The sequence below is a fragment of the Letharia columbiana genome, assembly GCF_014066305.1.
Source record: "Letharia columbiana isolate WasteWater2 chromosome Unknown Sc0000006_s0, whole genome shotgun sequence".
Lineage (NCBI taxonomy): Eukaryota > Fungi > Ascomycota > Lecanoromycetes > Lecanorales > Parmeliaceae > Letharia > Letharia columbiana.
In genome coordinates this window covers 1,032,492-1,057,500 of record NW_023501042.1, presented here as the reverse complement: position 1 = coordinate 1,057,500, position 25,009 = coordinate 1,032,492, and the positions used below count along the sequence as shown (strand labels likewise).

Sequence of the window (25,009 nt, the reverse complement as noted above, 5' to 3'; positions counted from 1 at the left end):
TAAGATTATAATAATAAAATTATTAATACTATAGAGTATATTCTTATAAATTTATATTTTCTAAAAAATCTAAAAAGTATAGAAGAAGCTATTCTTATTAAAATATAAATAAAAATTTATTTAATAAATAATTTTAAGACTAATATATTAATTAGAATAAATATTTTTATATTATATAAGTTTCTATTAGATTATAAGTTATAGTTTACTATCATAAATACTTACTAAAATATTAAAATTTCTACTTATTCTATAATAAAGTCTTACTCTTAAATTAAACGAGTTATAAAAATAAAGTCTATATTTATATTATTATTTAACTTCGTAATAAATATCTTAGATAGCTATTATAATACGCTCTTTAATAATTATAATTATCTATTTAAACCCGAATTCTTAATTTTTCTTAAAAAAGAAAATAATATCTTTATTTATATTATAGATTTTATTATAACTTTTATATAAATAAGAAATTCTATAAAAGTATTAGTTTTACTTTTTAGAAATATAAGGCTAGATACTATAATAGAGTATATTATAAATAAATACTATTAAATTTTTTATAAGTTAGCTAGCTTAATAGCTTATAAGTAATATACTTTAAATTAATTAAAGATAACTATTATTATTATAGCTATAAATAATTTTATTAATATAAATTATACTATTATAATAGATTTTAATTTTAAATATATACTTTTAAATAGCGTAATCGTCTATAATAAGAATAAGGCTTATTATACTTTTAGCTTTATTATAGTAGAATTTAAAGATATCTTTATAGATTTAAAAAGTATTATAGATATTTCTAAAGAATAGTAGATATTAATTTTACTAAAGTTAAACACTAAAATTAAATTATTAAAAGTCTATTTTTTTAATTATAAAGATTAAGAGATAATTAATATTATTTTTAATAAGTTATAATAATAAAGAAAGCTTTATTTTTTTATATAGCTAACTTCTTATAACTAAGTAATTCTACTTTATAATCTAATAAAATATATTATAAAATTATAAAGAAAGAGTTATTATTAATATTTAAGAATTTAATATTATAATAAAAGATAATAACTATCTATTACTCTTATAATTAGATATTATTATTTTAATAATAAAATATATCTATATCTCTATTATAAACGAAGTTATATAATTTTATTAATTTAATATAAAACTTTCTAATAAATGTAAACTTACTATTATTAATTATCGCGATTAGAAAAAATTTAATATAGTATTTATAAGATATAAGAGATCTTTATTATATATATAACGTTAGATAAATACCCTACTATATCTATTTTATACTTTTATATATACTTTTATAAATAATATTATTATTTTTAATAGAACCTTTTAGAAATATAAATCTTATCTTCGATAGCTCTTTTAGCTATTATAAGAGAAATATACTTCTCTAATATTAATAAAATCTTTTCTAGAATTTTTATTTATAATATTACTAAGATAGCGCGTGAACTCCCTTAATATATTTATAATAAAAGAAAAGATTAAGATAATTATTATATCTTAATTTCTATTAAATCTTTATAATTTAAAAAAAATTTAACTTAATAGAATAGCTAAGAAATTCGATTTCTCGCTATATATAGCGTACTTAGTTATTATAGAAATAAAAGATTTCTCTTACTTAAGTAATAGTAGCTAAATTTATTACTTTCTTAAATTAATTCGAAGTTATTTCTAAAAAATAATTTATTAAATTTATATATAAGTAAACTTCTATATTGTTATAGTAGTATAAGATCCTTAGAAATCTCATTTCTAAGAAAGGCGTTTCTTGAGTAATAATAAAGATGATTCTTCTCCTATAAGATTTAGTTGCCTAAATATATATACTAAGCCATACTAAGCTATTAGCCTCTAGCTTCTACTATAAGTATAATTTATAATATATGTCAATAATTAAAAAAAAGATAGCGTTCTCGCTATAAGTAAAGAAACCTATTTTTTTAAAGTAGTTTATTTCTTCGGGTAAATTAGGTAGAGATTATAAGTAAAGAAATTTATTTCTTTAGACCTTTCTTTTCGTAGTATAATCCTACTTCATAGAAGAAATCCTTTTTATAAAAATAATTTTACTGAGTAAGAAGTTATATACTACGATAGATAGTAGAAGTAGTAAAAGTAGTAGGAGTTAAAGAAAGATTTAATAGCGAAGTAGACGGTGACGTAGACAAAGGTATAATCATATTCTTTACGGGAATTAGCGCTTTTATTATAGTTCGAATAGATCTTTCTTAGAAAGTATAATTTTTCTTATAAGGACGTTCTAGCTTTCTAGTAGCAACAGCCTAAATCTCGAGATTTAGTAGAGTAAGTATCTTCTTAGTCGGTGTTTGTATAGCGGGCTACTTCTTCTCCCGACGATTTCTTATAGAATTAGTAGAAATTCGGGTATCATATTCTACTATAAGATCCTTTACTTTTAAGAGGGTATATAGAGAGTATTAAGCATTATACTTCTTATCACTATTCTTTCAATATATTAAATACTTAATATTTCTTTCTATTCCCTATCTATTACTTAGCTTCTCAATTTTAAATAGTAGAAATCTAATAGTAAGATCTAAATCTATCTCTTCTTCTTCTTCTTCTACTAATTATAGTATATATGATTTCCTATAATAAAAATCTTTAGATTAATTTAAAGCAGGTTTTAATTAGACTATAGATATTATAGAATAAATATATATAATACTTAAAAGATCTAATCGATAAGTAAGATTTTTAACTTTCTCTAATATCTTAAATAATCTAACTCTTTAATTAAAAAGCTTAAAATTAATATTGAAAATAGAGTAATTATAATATAGCCTTAGATAAATTAATAATCTCTCGCGAAGATTAATAGCTTTATAGCTATTATTATAACAAGTTTTTATTATAATATTAACGAAAGTAATAATATTATTAATCTCTTCTCGTTTAATAAGATATAATTAATTAAGATTCTCTAGCGATAAGTCTACTAGTAGCTCTAGAGTGTCTTATACTCGAAATCTATAAGCGATTTTATTTAATATAAATCCCGTTAATATAACTAAGTTATTAAGATATATTTAAAGAAATAAAAATACGCTTAACTAGTTATCTATATTAGTAGTAAGATAAAATTATAGAATAATCTCGATAATCTAATTCGTTCTTTTTAATTATCTATTTATCTAGAGATAATAAATAATCGAAATCGCTATAATAGTTTCGAGCTTCTCGAAAATAGCTTTTTAAAAAATACTTATAAACTTAGTATTATAGTCGCTAATTATAGCGATAGAAATATTTTAATTATAAGATACTAGAGTAATAAATAAAGTATTCGCTTAATCGACGATAGTTTATTTATTAAATTCTAATATAAGAAGTTTTCTCTTAGAGAATTTATATGTTACGATAAGAAGTATATTCTTATCTTCTTAGAAGAAAAGCGCGATAATAAAATTTATTACTATAATATAAAAAGGAATTAACGATATAGAAATTGAATTAAGCTCGCTATAAGTCGAATAACGCTTAATTTAATTAAGTTAATATTTAGAATAATACTTTAGATAAGTTTAAAGATACTTCAATAAGCTTTTAATATAGATTAATAACGATATTCTAGCGTAGATAGTATAAAAACCGATATAGAAATTTCGATTATATACTAGCTGAAAAACTTCTTACTATATAAACTTAGAAATATAGAGTTTTTACTTATTAACGTAATTAAGCGTAATATTATAAATAAGATTATTATATTTTTAAAAGCGGAGTTCTTTCGAAAGGTTAGGCTCGGGCTACTTAAGTAAGTTAAGAATCTTAATTTATTAAGAATCCTTACTATACGCCTTAATAAGGCGTTTCTTAAAGTTATTATTTATCTCTATTAAGATTATATAATAAACTAAGATTTCTTTAAGCGGTACTATTCGTTTATTTAGTTCTAGAATACTTTTATAAAGACTTTCTAGTATTACTTACTTTTCTTTAAAATTCACATCTACTTAAAGTCTAAATAATATATTAAAAACGATATTTATCTTATTAGTCTTATAGCGTATAGTAAGATTAAATCTTAATAAATATTAAGAAATATAAATTAATTAAAGATTTAATTTATTTATAAATAATATAGAAAGCGTAGTTTATTAAGCGATCTAAACTATAGTAGAGTAATCGATATAAATTACTACTAATAATACTTCGAATATTTTAATTAAATACTTAATTTTATAAACTATTTAAATTATAGTAGCGATCTTAAGTTTTATAGACTAGTAGTTACATTTCGCAGTATTAATTAATTTACTTAGAAATATTATCGCTTATACGTCTTCTCTAGTAGAAGTAGAGATTTCTTTTTTTTCTCGCATATAATAAACTATAATAGCGAATTTCTATACTTTGAAAATATCGATATTAATATATAACTTCTACTTTTAATCGAAGTATATTAGAAAGAAAAGTAAGCGAAAAGCATTCTATAAATTCTAAAAGATAGAGATTTTTTCCCGAGTCGATTCGTAGCGTAATTATATAGAAGTTCGCTTATATATAAGTCTAGTAAGTTATTTCTTAGAAGTAACTTTAGATTAATCTAAGAAAATAGTAGACTTAGCTATTATTACTTAAGTAAGAGAAGTCTTTTATTTCTATAATAATTAAGCACGCTATATATAGCAAGAAATCGAGTTTCTTAGCTATTCTATTAAGCTAAGAAAGATCTTTAAATTATAAAGACTTAATAAGAACTAAAATATAATAATTATCTTAATCTTTTTCTCTATTATAGATATATTAAGAAAGTTAACGCGCTATTCTAGTAGTATTATAGATAAAAATTTCAAAAAGAATTTTATTAATATTAGAGAAGTATATTTCTTTTATAATAGCTAAAAAAGCTATTAAAAATAAGATTTATACTTCTAAAAGATTCTACTAAAAATAATAATATTATTTATAAAAGTATATATAAAAGCACGAAGTAAATATAGTAGAGTATTCGTCTAACGTTATATATATAATAGAGATTTCTTATACTCTATAAATACTATATTAAATTCTTTCTAACCGCGATAACTAATAATAATAAGTTTATATCTATTAGAAAGCTTTATACTAAATTAATAAAATTATATAACTTCGTCTATAATAGAAATATAGATATATTCTACTATTAATATAATAATATCTAATTATAAGAGTAATAAATAGTTATTATCTTCTATTATAGTATTAAATCCTCGAATATTAATAATAACTCTTCTCTTATAGTTTTATAGCGTATCTCGCTAAATTACAAAGTAAGGTTAGCTATAAGAAGTTAATTATATAAAGAAATAAAGTTTTTCTTATTATTATAGCTTGTCGAAAATAGTATTAACTACTTCTTAATCTTTATAATCGAGAAAATAAACTTTCGATAGCTTTATTTTGGCGTCTAGCTTTAATAAAATCGATATTTACTATTCTTTAGAAATATCTATAATACTTTTTAAATCTATAAAAATATCTTTAAATTTTATTATAACGGAGCTAAAAGTATAATAAGCTTTATTCTTATTATAGATGATTACATTATTTGAAAATATATACTCGAGATTAGAATCTACTATAGTAGTATAATTTATATTAATAGAATTATTCGTAGCTATAATAACGATTACTATCTTCGATCGATCTAAAGTACGCTATCTATAAGCTATTAAGTCTACTAATTTATAAGAAACTTAATAGTATTTATTTATAATATACTCTATTATAGTGTCTAGCCTCGTATTTCTAAGAAGTAAAACTAATACTTTTATAGAATTTCTTATTTATATAAAAGTTATAGCGGAATTTATAATATAAATAAAGATATCGCTTTCTCTATTAAGAAAAGTTAAGAATTCGAGTTTAAATAGATAGTTATAATTATTAGAAAGCGTATTATAATAGCTAATTAAGATATTCGTTATAAAGTTAGATAGTAATATAAGTATAGACTTTACTTTTATAACTCGCTTAATTTAAAAATAAAGCTTCGTCGTAGAATAAATAGAGATCTTAATATTTTAATAATTATCTATAATAGTAGACTGTAATTTATAATTTAATAGAAACTTATACGATATAAGAATATTTATTTTAATTAATATATTAATTTTAAGGTTATCTATTAAATAAATCTTTATCTATATCTTAATAAAGATAGCTTCTTCTATACTTTCTAGACTTTCTAGAAAGTATAGATTTATAAGAATATACTTTATAGTATTTATAATCTTATTATCGTAGTCTTAAATCGATATAGAAGATATTTACTTCTAAATTTATTTCTCGAAATTAAATAAGAAAGCTAGTAAAGCTTAATCTTCGAGAGTAATCGAATATTTAAAATCTAGATAAACTTTTATATCGAAAGAATTCGGATTTAGATAAGTATCTATCTTAATATACTAGAAACTATAAAAAGTGATTTCTTATTTATATTTAGGCGGTGCTACGATAGTAGACTTAATAATTTTAAATATAAGATCCATCTCGATAGTATAGATACCCACTTCGATAGTATACTTGAGATTCTTAGAATTCTCGGGATTCTTAGAATTCTCGAAATTCTCGTGATTCTAGTACTACTATCTGAGGTAATAGAATAGCTTATTTCTAAATTTAAACTTCTTATAATATCGCTAATAAGAGTGTTCTAGTAGCGGCGAGTCGATAAAGTTAACCTTCGGTTTTATATTTCTATAAAATTCGTAAAAACTAAAATAATCGTTTTCTTATTTCTCGATATTCTTCTTATTATAGTCGTTATGAAAGTTATTAGAATCCTTTAAATAACTTAGATCTCACTAAGAATCCTCAAATTTCTTTACTTTATTAATTAAGATTTAATAAGCTTATTACTTCTATAATTAAAAAGATTAAGTAGTAATATTCTAATAAACTTCTTTAAATTAATATAAAATATAACTAGACTAAAAAGATTAATAAGAATTATACGCGTTTTGCTATTAGTATTAACTTAGACTAATAGTAATTTAACGCTATACTAATAAAGCTAATAGTGTTTACTATATATCTCTTTAAGAATAGTTTTAATAAATAGAATCGTTACTTTAATAAGCTAATTAACGATTTTAAGATTAATTATAAATTTAATAATTCTACTAATTAAAGAAAGCTGAAGATTATTATTATAACTAATTAAAATTCTAAAAATTAGAGTTTATAGATTAATTAGATATATCTCTTACTTAATTATATTAATTAAAATTATCTCTATAAAATAGATTTAATATATAAGAAGTATTACTTAAACTAAGCTTCGTTATTTTTAAAATCTTTATTTACTATTAATTCTTTCTTATATTTATAATTATAAGAAATTAATTTAGCGTAATTTAAATAGTAGATAAATCTATATTAGATTAAAACTCGATATTAAGATTATTTTAAATAATATTAAGCTAATTATACTTATTATCGAGTTTTACTATTTTAGTAATTTTAATAATAGTTATAGTATATTTATATAGCTTATAATATCTCATAATATCGTTAAATATATATCGTTTCTTAATAATAATAGCTATTCTCGATACTTTAATAAATTTAAATCTCTTAAATAAAGTAGTACTTTATTTTTTAATATTATTATTATAAGTTAGTAGACGCTTCTCGTTATTAATAAATTAATATATATATTACTCGAGTACTTTATCTCGAAGATAGATCTATAGATTATTTCGTAGTAGCTCTATATTCTTAACTCTCGTAATATCTTTAATTCTATCAATAAAAATAATAATATTTCAAAAATAGATTTTTTTCTCAATATACTTTATATCTATTATTGTATTAGAAGATTTACTATTATAAAAAGGATTAAAAAATCTAACGTCGCTACTAAGAAAGCGGGGTTTGTTACTTTTATTAATAGTATTCTAATCTGATATTTCTGGATTTTCTGAATTTTCTAACGAATCTAATAAGTTAGAAGATTTTAGATTTAAATAATTCTTTACATAGTGATTAATAGCACTAATAATAATTGCTTTTATATTAATAGCTTAAGAGTCTACTTCGAATCCTTCGTCTACTATTCTATTATTATTATAATAATAAATAATCTTATTAGCGAAAGTATTTGAGATTTCTAATAAACGATATTATAGATCTCCGAAGTTAGTTATAATTTAAGAATTACTACTTAGAGATCTAGTAAGCGAGATATCTACTTACTCTAGCGAAGTATATCTTTCTACTTCTAGATTTTTTTTTTTTTTATTAATAAAAAGAAATAGTTTTTTTTTTTTTTTTTTTTTTTAATAAAAAAAATTTTTTTTTTTTTTTTTTTTTTTTTTTTTTTTTTTTTTTTTTTTTTTTTTTTTTTAAAAAAAAAATAAATAAAAAAAAAAAAAATTTTTTTTTTTTTTTTTTTTTTTATAAAAAAATTATTTTTTTTTTTTTTTATTTTATTTTTTTTTTAATTTAATATAATATTTTTTTATTAGTTTTTTTTAAAAAAGGAGTTTGTTTAATGATTTGAGATAATGAAATCTTATAGCTACTAAGCCTAAATAACTATATTATAAAAAGTTAGCTTAACGAGTATATAGAAGTAGCGAAAGATAAAAAATTTTTATCTTTTTAAAATTTTATAGAATACTTTTCCGCTCTTTTTTTTTAATTTTTTTTTAAAATTTTGCTCTTCTTCTTAATATACTTTTATTAAAAGCGAAAGTTATATATCGATATTAATACTTTTAAAGTATAAAAATTCACTACTATAATTTATTATATATAAGAAAAAAAGAAAGTCTTTATTTTTATTAGAGGAGATATATAAATTATAATATTTTTAAATAAATTAATTAATATTATAAAATATAATTATTAATTTATAAAGCTTAAGATTATTATTATAATTTAAATAATTTATAAAATTAGATATCTAATTAAAGTATTAGAAGTATTATTGATAGTAATTTATATTAATTATTCTACTATAATTTAGATCGCTTAATAAACTACGCTTTTTATATTATTTATTAATAAATTAAATCTTTAATTAATTTATACTTCTTAATACTTATTAAAATTTAATCTTATTATATATTATAAGACTAATAAAATAAATATTATTTTTAATATATTATCTAGACTTTAAATAGATATAAATTTTAAAGAGAAATAAGTAATACTAAAAAGTTTTTATAAGAATATTCTAGAACTAAATAAATAGATAGTATTACTTAAAGAAATTCTAGTCTATTATATAACTTTAATAGAAATAAATAATAATTTTAAAAAATATCTTATTAAGGCGTATAATAAGAATATTTAATAAATTAAGATTCTTAACTTATTTAAGTAACTTAATTTATTAAAAAGACTTCGCTTTTAAAAATATAGTAATCTTATTTATAATATAATACTTAATTATATTAATAAGAAATAATTTTATATTTCTAAATCTATATAGTAAGAAATTTTTTAATTAATATATAATTAGAGTTTCTATATTAGTTTTTATACTATTTATATTAAAATCTCGCTATTAATCTATATTAAAGACTTATTAAAATATCTTTAAATCTATTTAAAATATTATCTAAAGTATTAATTTAATTAAATTAAATAATATCTTATTTATAGCGAGCTTAATTTAATTTCTACGCTATTAATTTTATTTTATATTATAATAATAGATTTTATTATTATACTTTCTTTCTAAAAAAATAAAAAAATACTTCTTATTATAATATATAAGTTCTTTAAAAGAAAACTTCTTATATTGGAATTTAATAAATAGACTATAATTAATTAAATAAATACTTTACTTATTACTCTAATATCTTATAATTAAAATATTTTTATTATTATAATTAATAATCGTAATACTAAGTTTATAAATATCTTCTAAAAAACTATTTTTAAGAAACTCGAAACTATTATAATAACTTCGACTATTTATTACTCTTAAATAAATAATTAATTAAAAAGAATAAATTAGACTATTAAGATTATTCTATAATTTTATTTTATTACTAATATAAATAACTAATTAAACTATTTTTATTTTTTTAAGTATATCTTAATAACTTAATTATATTAATAAGATTTACACTAAATAAAATCGTCTATAATTTCGAATAAAAGATATTCTAAGATTACTTATAGACTTATTATTAGAGAATCTTAATTAATTATATTTTATTAAACGCGAGAAAGTTAATAATGCTATTACTTTCGCTAATATTATAATAAAAACTCGCTATAATAATAGCTATAAAGTTATTAATCTTCGCGAGAGATTATTAATTTACTTAAGACTATATTATAAATATTCTATTTTTAATATTAATCTTAAGCTCTCTAATTAGAGAATTAAATTCTTTAAAATATTAGAGAAAATTAAAAATTTTATTTACTAATTAAATCTTCTAGATATTATATATATTTATCTAATAATATTTATAATATAACTAAAATCGATATTAAATTAAGCTAAAGATCTTTATTATAGAAAATTATATTCGTTATAATTAATAGAGAAAGAAGAAGAATAAATAGATCTAAATCTTATTATTAGATTTCTATTATTCGAAATTAAGAAACTAAGTAATAGATAAGAAATTAAAAAGAATATTAAATATCTAATATGTTAAAAAAATAGTAATAAGAAGTATAATACTTGATATCTATTATATATTTTCTTAGAAGCAAAGGATCTTATAGTAGAATACGACGTCCGAATTTCTATTAATCTTATAAGAAATCGTCGGGAAAAGAAGTAGTCTACTATATAACTATCGGCTAAGAAAACACTTATTTTATAAATTACTATCCGGGAATTAAGCTAGAAAACTAGATCGTCCTTAAAAGAAAAATTATACTTCTCTATTACTAGTCTAAACGATTTCTAAAAATTCAACTTCGCCTATTCTACTATTACCACTTACTTTACTATCGAATATTTTTACTACTTCTACTACTCGTTATAATATATAACTTCTAACTTAATAAAACGCCTCTTTAAGAGAGATAATTCTTATATAAAGAAAGAAAGTCTATACTTTATATAAAGAAATAATTTTCTTTACTTAAAGTTCTTACCTAACTTATATAAAGAAAGAAAATCTATACTTTATCTAAAGAAATAACTTTCTTTACTTTACTAAGGAAAGGGAGAAAGTTTATTCTTATAAATCGCTCTTTACTTATATCTGCAAATCTGAAAAATTAATTTCCGTACGATTTCCGCCGGGTCCGCACGATTAGTACGATTTAGTCTATTTAGTAGACTTTATCTATATTTAAACCCTTTCCGCTAGTTCTACTAGTTTAGCAACTTTAAAAAATTTTAGTAACTTCAAAATTTTTACGTAATATACTCTAATATACTCTAAGTATTATTCTATATACATATGGCATTAATATATATTATTATTAATATACGCATTATTATACGCTATATTAGAGTATCACCCACGCGACTAATTTTATTAAATTATTTAATTCTATAATTAAATTTAAGTTAACGTTGATACTCGTTATTATAGAACCTTATCATCACAACGTCGATTATTAGAACTTTTCTTTTTTTATATATATTGCTGCTAAACTAGTAGAACTGATAGAAAAGATTAGAACAGTTACTAAACCGGCGGAATTTAGACAAATTCTAATCAGATTTGCTAATCCGGCGGATTTTGTGATTTCCGCGACATACGCGCGATCAGCAATTTCAAATTTTGTAGAAACTTTTCAGATTTGCAGATGTATAGCGAGAACGCTATCTTTCTTTCTTTCTTATTAATATATATTATAAATTATATTTAATAGATATACTTAATAGAAGCTAGTAGCTAATAGCTTAATATAGCTTAATATTAAGATATATTTAGACAATTAGATTTCATAGAAGAAGAATCATCTTTATTACTACTTAAGAAACGTCTTTCTTAGAAATGAGATTTCTAAGGATCTTATACTATCTTAATAGTAATAGTAATACTATTACTACTTAAGAAACGTCTTTCTTAGAAATAAGATTTCTAAGAATCTTATACTATCTTAATATATTTAACTCGTATATTAATCTAAAAATAGATTTATTAATTTATATAAATTAAATATTATAATTATAATCTAATAAAAGAGTTTAATTATCTCTCTTTAAGCCTCTTTTAATTTTATTATTATACTCTTTACGACTTATATATAAAATATAATACTTTCTTATATCGATATTTAAAAGCTTAATAATCTATATTATCTTTAATAGTTTTTAATAAAAAAATATAAAAATAAAATTAAGCTTTAATTCTTTAAAGTTTTATATTATAATTACTCTAGTAAATAGTTTAATATATCTCTTAAAGAGCTTATATAAGAAGATATTATTAATTTAAACTAAGTCGAAGTTTTAAATAATAATAAAATCTTTAATATTAAATATAATTTAATACTTAAATATTCTATTATAATTTATTAATAATTATTTATTTTATATAGCGGTTTTTATAATTATTATTAAGTCTATATATATAAATAAATAATAAAAATACAAGTAAAGGCCTATGAATTAAATTCATAATCATTTTTTTTTGATCGGGGCTGTCGAGTAAATTTTGGTGAGCGATCTTTGGTGAGCGGTATCTGAATTCCTTACCTTTAAATATCTATAAGACCAAATTTAGTAATTCTTTTTTTATCTAAAACCCCACATTATACTCTATAGTTGAAATAAAAAATTTTAAAATTTTAATAGAAAACAAAAAAGTTATTCTAAAATTAAATAATGTGTACCTGTTTTTTTTTGATCAGGGCTGTCCGGCTGTCGAGCGAACTCTGGTGAGAGATATTCGAATTCCTTGCGCCTTAATAATTATAAGATCAAATTTCAAAATTTTTAAAAATTCGAAAAGCCCAGACTGCGCTCTAAAATTAAAAATTTAAAATCTCAAAAAGTTAATAGAAAATAAAAAAGTTTTTCTATATGTTAATAATGTATACCTATTTTTTTAATAATTACGGACGCTAATTTGTTTACCCGCGGTGTCTAACCAAAAAGCGTAGACCTAACGAATTGATGATTGGCTGCATATATAAATTCAAGGTTTTCTAGTTCAGCTCTATCTTATTCTATTATATATACTAATAAAAGCTATTAAAGAAAGAAGAGTTAGATATCTTATTAATTTATAAAGTTAAACTTTTAATATTATTATAATCTAATATATATAAATAAAATAATATTAGACTTTTTATAATTTATTTTATAGATATATTATAATAATATTAAAAATAAATTATTAAGAGTAAACTAATTAGACTATAAAGATTATTTTAAATTCTTTATAATATATTTATAATCTAGATATTCTAGCGCTAATAATCTTTTATAAATTATATCTTTAATAATTATTATTTAAAATTAATATAATTTTTTTTTTAATATTTAATTTAGAGTAGAATAATAAATTAATTAAAAAAATAAAATATTTTAAATATATTCTTATTATCTTTATAGTTAATTTAGATTTAATAAATATATATAAATTAATAAAAATAAAGTTTAAAGTTTAATATAAGCTCTCTTTACTAAATAAAATCTTTTTTATATCTTAAAAGTTAATTTAAATTACTACTTTTTTAATAAATCTTTTTATTAAATTAATATAGAGATAATAAATAAGACGAATTTTATATATATATTTATTTTTATTTTTATTTTTAAAAATAATATAATTATTAGAAATAATATATTTTATAATTATATTCTTATAGTATAGAGTAATATATATATTTAAATATACTATAATATTATAAAATATTATTATTTACTTTCTAATATTATTTTAAATTTTAAATTTTTTTATTAAAAATTTATATTTTAAATAACTTAAGTGCTATAACTCGCTATTTTTAAATATATTTTCTATTTTAAAATTATTATATAAGAGATTATTTAATATTATTTATTTAAAAAAGATAAGATAATTATTACGCTTAAAATTTTTAAAATAAATAAAAGTAATATATTAATAAATTTTTAATTTTTTTTTAATTATAATAATAGCGATATTATATTCTATTAATTTATTTAATTTATATTCTATATTAGAATTATAATATTACTTTTAATTATAATAATATAATATATAATAATTAAATTAATATTATTAAGATTTAATATTAGAAATATTAATATAATATTTTAAAGTATAGTCTTATTAATATCTTTATAGCTATTAAGAAAGAAGAGTTAGCTATTAAAATAAAAGATTATATTTTAAATAGCATTAATTATAATAATTTAATTATTATTAAAATTTATTTATATTTAATTTTAGATATTAGTTTAATAGCTATATACTTCGCGTAGAAGTTAATTTTAATTATTAATATAATATTATTCTAATCTTATTAGATTATAAGTAGATTAAAGTTAATAATAAGATTAATATTCTTTATAGAATTATTTTTTCTAAGCGAATTTAAATTAAATAAAGATAGAAGTCTTCGATAACGATTTATTTATATTATATATTATTTAATAAAGAAAAAATATAATATTAAGTCTTAAGAATATAAATAAGATTATTAAATAATTTAAATAAAGAAAAATATATATTAATTAAGAAATAGATATAAAGTATAAAAGAAGAATTAAATTATTTATAAGTAAAAAAAGAAAAAATATATTTAGCGCGAAAAGTTTTAGTAGCTAAAAAGAGAATATTATATTAAAAAAAATTACAATATTTTAAAAATTATTATTATTATAAAAATCTTTTTATTCTATAATTTAAAGTACTTTAATTTATAAAAGAAATTACTAAAAAAAAAAATTTAATATAAAAAGTTTTAATATATAAAAAAAGAAATATTATATTAAAAAAAGTTATAATATTTTAATACTATCGTTAGCGTAATAAGCTATTTATATTATATTTAAAGTTTTTCTATCTAGTAAAGAAGAAATTATTTATATATCTTATTTTATAGATCTAGAGAGTTATCGAGCTTATATTATAATAGATGATTATAAGAAGATTTTATAAATAATATCCTCTCTATTAGATCGCTACTTTATTTAATATTTAATTTTATTTAATATTATTATAAAGTAAGTTTCTCGCTATATAAATACTATAGTAGAAAAAAAGAATATTATTATTTATTATATATAAGTCTTTAAAGAATATAGAATTTAATATATTTAGAAGAAGATATCGTAGATAGAAGAGCTTTCTAATATTTAAATTAATATAATATATTCTTATAATAATATCTCTACGCCTCTAATATAAACTTTATTTAAATATATTTTACTTTTTTTTTAGATATATTATTTCGATAGATCGATATAGATAATAGAAGAGATTTTCTACTCGTCTTCGCTATTAATATTATTAATTTAGTTAAAAAAAGACTATTAGCTTAATCTAGCGTTTATTTATTATATCGATTATCTAAGATAAATTATTATTATTATTAAATATTATATTATATTAATTTAAGAGATAGATAGATAATTATTTAATAGAAGAATTATAATTATATAATTGAAAGTTAAAAATCTTTTAATAGACTTTTATAGAGTTTATTTATTAGATATATATCTTAATACTCTTAAATCTTATTTATCTAATCTAGACTTATATTATTCTAATTTATACTATTTTTATACTCTATTTAAAGACTAATCTAATTACTATTTTTATAAATATATTTAAAAATATATTTATAGACTTTAATATTAATATAAATCTTTATATTAATATAAGCGTTATACTTAATTAATAAATAGAGATTATAAGATATTACTTAGTAATTCTATTTAGATTTATTATCTAATATCTTAATAGACCTATATTAATAATATATAAGATATTTAAAATTTAATTTAAAGATAATATAATCGCTAAAGTTCTTCGAAAATTATTTATTATATATATCTTTATCTAAGTTTTAATAAGATAAGATAGTATTTATTCTATTAGTAATATACTAGCTATAATTTCTATAAAGTATATATCTAATAACGATTATATAGAGATTAAGAAATAAATTTTAATTAGAGATTTTAATATTAATAGCGATATCTATTTTAATAGCGCTAAAGAATCGATTTTTAGAATATAATATAATAAGAATATAGATATATAATAGATTTTATTTTTGAAATTCTATAATATAGATATAGGCGGAAACTTAATTTATTACTTATAAAGTTAATTAGAATTAAAATTAATCGATATTTTAATTAGTTATACTTCGCTCTTATAGAGATAAAGATTTTTTTTAGATAGTATTATAGAACTAATTAATAGAAATTATAATATATAAAGAACTAAATTATACTAGAAGTACTTCTAGAAACTATTATTTATACTAATTATCTAATTAATATATCGTCTAAGAGACTACTCTATTAAATAAAAAGAAGAAAAGTTATTATATTATAATAAGGAATAAAAAAAATAGAAGTATATCTACTATCTTTTTCTTTAAAATATTATTTATAAAAGTTTTTAGCTTTAGTTTAAATATTTTAGTAATTAAATTAAATCGATTAATAACTCGTTTATTAAGTAGAAGATTTTTAATAGTCTTAATTTATTTTAAATTATAGATAAAAGTTATAAAGAGATTTAATTAATTAAATTTAATAGATAGAGTAATAATATTTTAATAGAGTTATTTTATAAATTATAAGTTTTCTTAATAGAAGAAAGAGAGAATAATATATTATTTACTAGTCTAATTATTTATAATAACTCTATTAATATAAATATCGATAATTACTTAATAAATATTAGCTTAAATAATCTTCTAATTTATCTTTAATTAATAAAATTTATTATTTTTAATAGTTATATAGATATTATAGATAAAATATTATAGTAATCTATCTTAGTAAAGAAAGCGATTAAACTTACTAAAATAACTTTATATTATATATCTATAAGAAGTTAGTAATTAATAGAATAAAGAAATAAATAATATAGATCTATAATATAAGATAAGCGTTATTTATATAGAGTTATTTTAATTAATAGTTCTACTAATTTATAAAGCGATTTTATTATTACTACGTTAATAAATAAGAAGACTTTTACTTAGTATAATATCTATATTAAATATATTATTATATTATAACTATTTATCGAATAAAAATATAAGAGAATAGCGTAAGAATATATAGATTAAATATTAATATAAAATATTAAATCTCTTATTACTTTAAATCTTTATTAAGATATTCTTAATCTTAGATATATCTAATAGATTATTTATATTATTCTCTTAAGCGATAGCGATCTTATCTAAAATAAGACGATTATAAATACGCGAATTATAATATTATAAATTCTTATAAAATAGCTTATAGTCTTATATACTTAAATTAATCTTTAACTTTTTAAATCTCGATTTAAGAGTATTAATATATAAATTAATACTTTTAAGAATTATAGTTATTTTATAATAAAATATTTAATTAATATAATTATAATAGCTATATCTAATAAAGTTAATATGAAAAACGCGATTAAAAGAAAGTTATATCGTATTATAAACTAATCTTAGATATTATTTATAATATAGATTTCAATTAAATATCGATTTTTTATCTTTTAAAGATATTAAGATAGATATATAAGTAGTAATTATTTTCTAGATTTTATATATATATAGAACGATTAAATAATTAATAATAATCTACTATAAGATTATAAAGGTTATATTATTATATTAAACGCTATAGCGATAAAATTCTTTATAATTATTAATAAGATTTAAGGTTTCTAGCGTTAAGAAGTAGAGAATTTAATTAATAATATACTCGCTAAGGTTAATCGAATTATTTATACTCGTTTTAACGCCTTTATAATCTTATTTTATATTATCTATTTTAGATATACTAACTTTAATCTTTTCGCTATCGTAGTATTATTTAACTATTTTATTTTTCTATAATATTATATTATAGCTATTATAAATCTAATTTATAGAATCTAAATTATATTATATAGACTTTATAATATATAAGTAATATATAATATAGCTAGTAAGTCTTATTAAAGGCTAAGTAGAATTTAAATAAGAGTTAAAAAATAAGTTAAAAGAATATAGACTATTAAAAAAGTTATTATTAAAGAAGTTTATTAATAAATCTTATAATAAAGAGTTTTCAATAGCGTCTTTCTCTTATTTAAAAGCTTTTTCTTAATAGTATTTAGAATTTAATATACGTTAAGAGGCTTTAAAATAGAATAATAAAGAACGAATAGAGGAGAATATCTGCAAATCTGAAAAGTGAATTTCCGTACGATTTCCGCCGGGTCCGTATCATAAGCACGATTTAGTCTATTAAGTAGACTTTATCTATATCTAATTCTTTTCGCTAATTCTATTAGTTTAGCAACTTTAAAAAAATTTAGTAACTTTAAAAATTTTATATAATATACTCTAATATACTCTAAGTACTATTCTATATACATATGACATTAATATATATTATTATTAATATACGCATTCGATAGTCATTATACGCTATATTAAAGTATTATCTACGCGACTAATTTCATTAAATCGTCTAATTCCGTAGTCAAATTTAAGTTAGCGTTGATACTCGTCGTCGTAGAACCTTGCCATCACAACGTCGATTATTAGAACTTTTCTTTATTCGTACGTATTGCTATTAAACTAATAGAACTAGCGAAAAAGGTTAGAATAGTTATTAAACCGGCGGAATTTTAACTAATTTTTGAGATAGTTACTAAACCGGCGGAATTCTTAATTTCAGCCCTATTCGCAAGATCAGCAATTTGAAATTTAGTAGGAACTTTTCAGATTTGCAGATGGAAGACGCGTTTTAAAAGATAGTATTATTAGATAAGAAGATATTATCGCTAATTTAGAAGGAATTTATAGAGAAGAATATATTTATTTAAGCTCTTTTTAAAAGTTTTTTAACGCGTTTATAAGTAGTAGTAGATAGTTATTAAACTCGCTTATAGCCTTAATTATTAATAATAGCGAATTTGTTAAGAGATAGTTTAAGAGCGTTAGTAGAGACTTTAAAAGACGAATAAAAGAAGTATATATATCTTAAGTATTTAATAATATTTTCGCGAGGGGTATCGAGAATAATTATATTTATATTAATAGAATTAATAGAATTAATAGAGAGATAGAAGAATAATAATTATATAAATAGATGAAAGGATTATTCGATCTTAAACGCGTTTTATATAATTATATTTAAATACTACTTCGCTTTATTAATAGTAGATTAAACTTTATAATTTTTATAGCGTTAGAAAGCGTAAAGCGAGCTTTATAATTTAAGAAATTATAAAGTAACTATATATATCGTAAGCTAAGTACTTTAAAGTATAAAACTTCTATATATAAATTTTTAATAAGAAAGCTTAAAAGAGTTAATAGACTAATTTAGTCGATCTAGCTAAAGAGCGTAATAACTCTAAATTTATAATTAGCTATATATATAAATTTAAGATTTTTAAACTTAATTCTATCTTATTCTATTATATATATTAATAGCTATAGAGATTTTTTTTAATCTTTCTAATATTTATATCTCTCTCTTTTAAAATAATCGTAGTTTAAAGAAAATAAATTATCTCTATTATAGATAGTATTATAAAAAATAAAAAATAAAAAATAAAAAATAAAAATAAATTAAAATTAAAATTAAATTAAAATATTAAATTTACTAAAACGCGAACTCGTTAAAAATTAAAAACTATTAAAACTATTAAAATTATAAGATCTATAACTATATAATTATATAATAAAGTTATATTATTAAAACTCTCTAAATCTTATTTATCTTTATCTTTATCTATTATTTTAATTTATTAAAAATAAAGCTATTTTATATTAAAAATAAATATTAATATATATAAAAGAATAAGATAGAGTTTAATTAAAAAATCTTAAATTTAAATATACTACGAGTAAAGGCTTATAAATTAAATTTATAATTTTTTTTTAATTAGAGCTATCGAGTAAATAGATAAGCGATCTTTAATAAGCGATATTTAATTCTAACGCTTTAATAATTTATAAGACTTAATTTAAGATTTTTTTTATCTAAAAGCCTATATTTCTTTTTATAATTTAAAAAAAGAATCTTAAAATTTTAATAGAAAATAAAAATGTTATTTTAAAATCTAATAATATATATCTAATTAGAGCTATTCGACTATCGAGCGAACTTTAATAAACGATATTCGAATTTCTTACGCTTTAATAATTATAAGATTAAATTAAATTTTTTTCTTTTAAAAGCCTATATTTCCTTCTATAATTTAAAGAAAAAATCTTAAAATTTTAATAGAAAATAAAAAAGTTATTCTATATATTAATAACGTATATCTATTTTTTTAATAGTTAACGTATATCTATTTTTTAATAATTACGAATATTAATTTATTTACTCGCGATAACTTAGTCGATCTAATTAAAGAGCGTAGTAATTCTAAATTTATAATTAACTATATATATAAATCTAAGATTTTTAAGCTTAGCTCTATCTTATTCTATTATATATATTAATACTATAATTCTATTAAGTATATTATCGATTTTCTATTAGCTATATAGCGAAAATATATTAACTATTTATTTATTAGTCGAAAGTTGAAAATTAGCTGTTTAACGACTAAAGAATTATTTTTAAATCGATGAAAAACCCACTATTCTTTGCCAAGATCGTCCCGTGTACAGTACTGCTTCAGTTTTCTCGAGCTATTGTAGGTACGTATACATTACGCTCAGATATCTTTCGATGTAGACAATTCCCCAGTTCACCCTTTCGTCCTCGTAATGAACGGGTGCCGTAATGCTTCCGCAGGTGTACATCGTCTCTCAGGATTCAAGGAGAGACAACGGTCCAGCAGATCCACGAACGCATTTAATTCCTTGATCTCACCATCATTCATACCCTTTGCATTAGCCATCAATCTGGTTTTAAGGTCACGTGTAGGCTTGGAAAAGCTCATGATCCGAACAACATCCTTTTTCAAAAGTCAACTGTCTGATTCTCCGAGCTACAAGAGTTCGGGACAGAGAGCCTACCTTTCCCGTGACCTTGTCCTTTTCCACGCTTCTGAAGTTCAATAGATCATCGAAATGAAAGGCGGCGAATTGGGCCTTTCGGAGTATCTTGTGGCTGAATTTGCCTCGGCACTCCATGATTGCACGTAGCATTTGGTTGTTGCTACGTCCAGTGAACAGGATCTTTCCCGTATAGAGCTCAAAAAGGGTACATCCGACTGACCATACGTCAATTCCAAAATCGTAAGGCATTCCGAGAACTATAAATTTCCATCAGTGTCCCGGTCTGTAGCGGCATCAACAAGCAAGCACGTACTGATTTCTGGGGCCCGGTAAAAACGACTAACGAGGTATTGGGTAATTTCATTCTCAGACGCATCAGACGCAGAACCAAGATCGCAGATCTTGAGCACGTTGCGTGCCTCGTTGACCTTTAGCGGATCAGCACATTTGAGCCAATATTGGAAGGGCCAGCCACTCACGAGCACATTGTCCGGCTTGAGGTCCGCATGAAGGACGTTGCACTTCCTTAGAAGGCTCAAGCCCAAGAACATCTGCTGTGAGTACGCTCTGACGGCTTTCAAATTTATGCCCACGTCTCTCCCAAATTTCTTCAAGACTTCACGTAGGTTAATACTGACAGCGTTAGCGCTGAGGTCGAATGGTAGATCGAAGCGATACACATTGCTTATTACCTTAAATTCTCAAAGACCATGCACAAGTGGCCTTTGTGTTCAAAATAGCGTTCAAGTCTTATCATGTGCTTCTTGTCCTCTGGATCCGCATACGAAAGCTTCTGGAGTATCTCAATCTCTTTGAGCCCAGCCTTCTTCCTAGGAACGATCTTAGCTCCAGACGCGAGTCCCAGGATGGATTGGCCTTACATTGTCTCATTGTTTCTGATAAGCTTGATAGCTACAAGACGCTTGGTGGTTTGGTCTGTTGCTCGCACTACTCCAGAAAACATCCCTTTACCCAGATTAGATTGAACGTGATAACGCCCGTCGAGAAGCTCGCCAAGTATGACTTTGTAGTAGCCTTCTGGATCATCCCAGTCATCAAGCATACTCATGTCAAGTGCTTTGGCTTGAGGTATGGCTACGGCTTTGGCAGCTATTTTCTCTGACTTCCGTGATGCGGCTGGAATTTCCGCAAACATATCAAGCTCATCATCTTCGGCGAACATATCCAATCCGTCGTCTGCCTTCTTCTCGACTGACTCTTGGATATCTGCGTCAGGTAGCAGAACATCTCGATCTTCCGTTGCCGTCTCATTGTAAGCCGCAAAAGGCATTTCGTCTTTACGCTGGTGCTCATCATGGCGCATCTTATCTTCTTGCATATCCTTCGTGGGATCGTAATCAGCCGCAGAAGGCTCATCTTCCGGCGTGGGCCCAATCGCTACGGCGCTACTGTTAGCAAGGTCGGTATCCTTAAATACCACGAAGTCGGTAGGTGATTCCTGTCCCGATGTGACTTGGGAGGTAGGACGAGGACTTTTCTGGGTGGACGCTTATCGTCACGTGTCAGCGGGTGCAATCAACGGAAAGCATTACAGCTTACCTTGGGCAGGATTGACCTCCGGCATTACGGTTGACTTTGGTGTCGATGGTGGAGAGGTAGTATCTAACGCTAAAGCCTGAACCAACAATGGGGTTGCTCGACCTCTATGCCTAGCCTTGATAGCCTCACGTCGTTTGCGACGCTCCTCGATCAAGATGGCCTCGTCAGCTGGCTGCGTACTTGTGGGTTGCGCGAATTTCCCTTTCTCCGCCGTGCTATCATTCTTGCTATCAGCAAATTGCGACCCTAGAGAAGACGGAACGTACTCAGCTTCCGAATCACTCCGTTCCCCAGCAGAAGTGTCAATACGCTGTATCTGATTGGGTCGAGTTTCAGCATCTCGTTTAAATTTTGCAGCAGCAACTGGGGAGTGACCCCGATCGCTCACTGACTGTTCTCTCGAAAGCCTCCTCTGGCTTTCTCTGTACCCTCTGTCAACTTGCTCACGCCGATGGCGGTCCCAATTTTCTCCCGTATGATGCCCACGAGTCTCTTCTCGCCTGGAACGGCCTTGCATAGGGGACCGGCTCCGCACAGTTGGCCGCTTGTCCCGCAGCCGCCCATCCGCATCTTGTTCTTCGTAGCGGATGCCCCTGTCCGGACCATTGAATCCATTCGAATCATGATAGGGTCCGCGCGCGTTTGACCTAGAGCCTTGCGGATGGTCTTCGTAGCGGACCTTGAAACGACGGGGATCGTTCCGCGAGCGATCGTAGTGGTCATCGTCAACAGAGCGCTTCGCTCCCCGAACTTCTCTGTAGGGTGACCGAGAATCGGTGCGAGACTTGTGACGTCTGGGGGACCTAAGGGGTGAAGGAGATCGAGAGACTGATACACGTGTTCTGAATGAACGGTCAACGCTGTTGCCTTTCTTTGAAACAAATGTTGTAGTTGCCTTCTCTAAGTCTGACTCGACTATTTCACCCTCAGACGGTGGTGATATTGAATGAGAAGACATGATAAGTCGGTGAAAAGGGTCACTAGAACAGAGTCTTATCTGTATATGGTGATTGGTTGTGAATTAGCCACTGATGCCAGACTGTGGTGAGGCTTTTGGCAATCGGTGAAAGATCCCCTCCCAGCACTATCCATGCATCATTATCGGTATAAGAGTATTCTCGAGGAAGCTTTAGTTTTCAAGAACTTAGGACATTATAACCTTAGATTTTGTTTGTCAGGTTTTAAGGTACATATCGGGAGCGTGCCACATTTATAGGAGGCTAAGAAGCGGCCAGGGCGGCTCTGGCGATTCCTAGACGCCACATGTAAAATCCCAATTCTGATATACCCCAAAAACAAAAAATAAGAATTTCAACTTTTCTATATATCTTCACAATTATATTTATTATAATCTAGAAAATTATTAAAATATAGTAAATATAATATAGATTAAACTATTAAGTTTTTAAAAGATTTAAATATTTTATTATATTAGTACGAGTAAAGGTTTATAAATTAAATTTATAATTTTTTTATTTTTAATTAAGGCTATCGAGTAAATTTAATAAGCGATCTTTAGTAAGCGATATTTGAATTCCTGACGCTTTAATAATTATAAGACTAAATTTAGAAATTCTTTTTTTATTTAAAAGTGTCAAGGAAATGGATGACTGGGTCATGAATTCATGTGTGGTGTAAAAGATGTTCATTATTCTATGTGCCTGCAGGGCAGATATGTGCGGTGCCAAGCCACGCTAGGCCCAATTGGCTGGTGGCTCTGGAGGAGGCCTTGGCGTACCGTGACAACATGCCCGCAAAGAATGAAAAAAAGACACGTCCTCGTGGCTGCATCCCTGGATAGCTACATTGAGCATGAGCCGTCCATATATCCATGCACCTATCCTTGGCCTATAGCCTCCATATCCTTCGCGAATCGAGTGTAACCGAGCGGAGAGGCGAAAGCGAGAAGAGAGGTGAGAAAGGTGGCGAAAACTGGTGTATTGCTGAGGCGAGGGGAAGGTTCTCCGCAAATATGCATAGTGGCCTGGTGTGGGATTATGGAGAGTGTGCCCGCTTGAATAGGACTGCTGTGGTTCGTGCTCTTGTTCTTCTCCATAGTCTTCTCCGTAAATTTCTCCGCAGTTTTCTCCACATTTGCCTGTTGCAATGGCCTATGCTCTTGTTCCTGCTTTGATAGCTGTGCCGGCTTTGGCATTATGACTGACTGCTTTTGCTGTGGCTGCAGTGGGTTGAAATACTTATCGAATGCCTGGCGAAGCATTACTTGAAGCGCTGGTAGAAGGATATTCGTGAAGGAGTGATTTTGCTCTGCCGTGAAGCCGCGAATTATCTGGCTGTTGGAAGACATGATGTAATGTCAAATGGCCTAATGAAAGGATTGACTGAT

At 23.1% G+C, this 25,009-nt stretch overlaps 2 protein-coding genes across 2 annotated transcripts; both read right to left on the bottom strand.

The window, feature by feature from the left end:
* Positions 1-20,849: 20,849 nt before the first annotated feature.
* On the bottom strand, positions 20,850-23,620 carry HO173_003010 (uncharacterized protein; the record flags this gene model as incomplete). Its single annotated transcript, XM_037304940.1, has 7 exons — positions 20,850-21,059; positions 21,121-21,359; positions 21,416-21,530; positions 21,582-21,735; positions 21,795-21,932; positions 21,984-22,611; positions 22,663-23,620. The coding sequence occupies 7 exons, from the start codon at positions 23,618-23,620 to the stop codon at positions 20,850-20,852; spliced, it is 2,442 nt and encodes an 813-aa protein (XP_037168433.1).
* Positions 23,621-24,499: 879 nt separating this feature from the next.
* HO173_003009 (uncharacterized protein) lies at positions 24,500-24,970 on the bottom strand (the record flags this gene model as incomplete). The annotated part of the gene is made up of 1 exon (XM_037304939.1): positions 24,500-24,970. One exon carries the CDS (start codon positions 24,968-24,970, stop codon positions 24,500-24,502), a length of 471 nt encoding a protein of 156 aa, XP_037168432.1.
* Between the last annotated feature and the right edge of the window lie 39 nt (positions 24,971-25,009).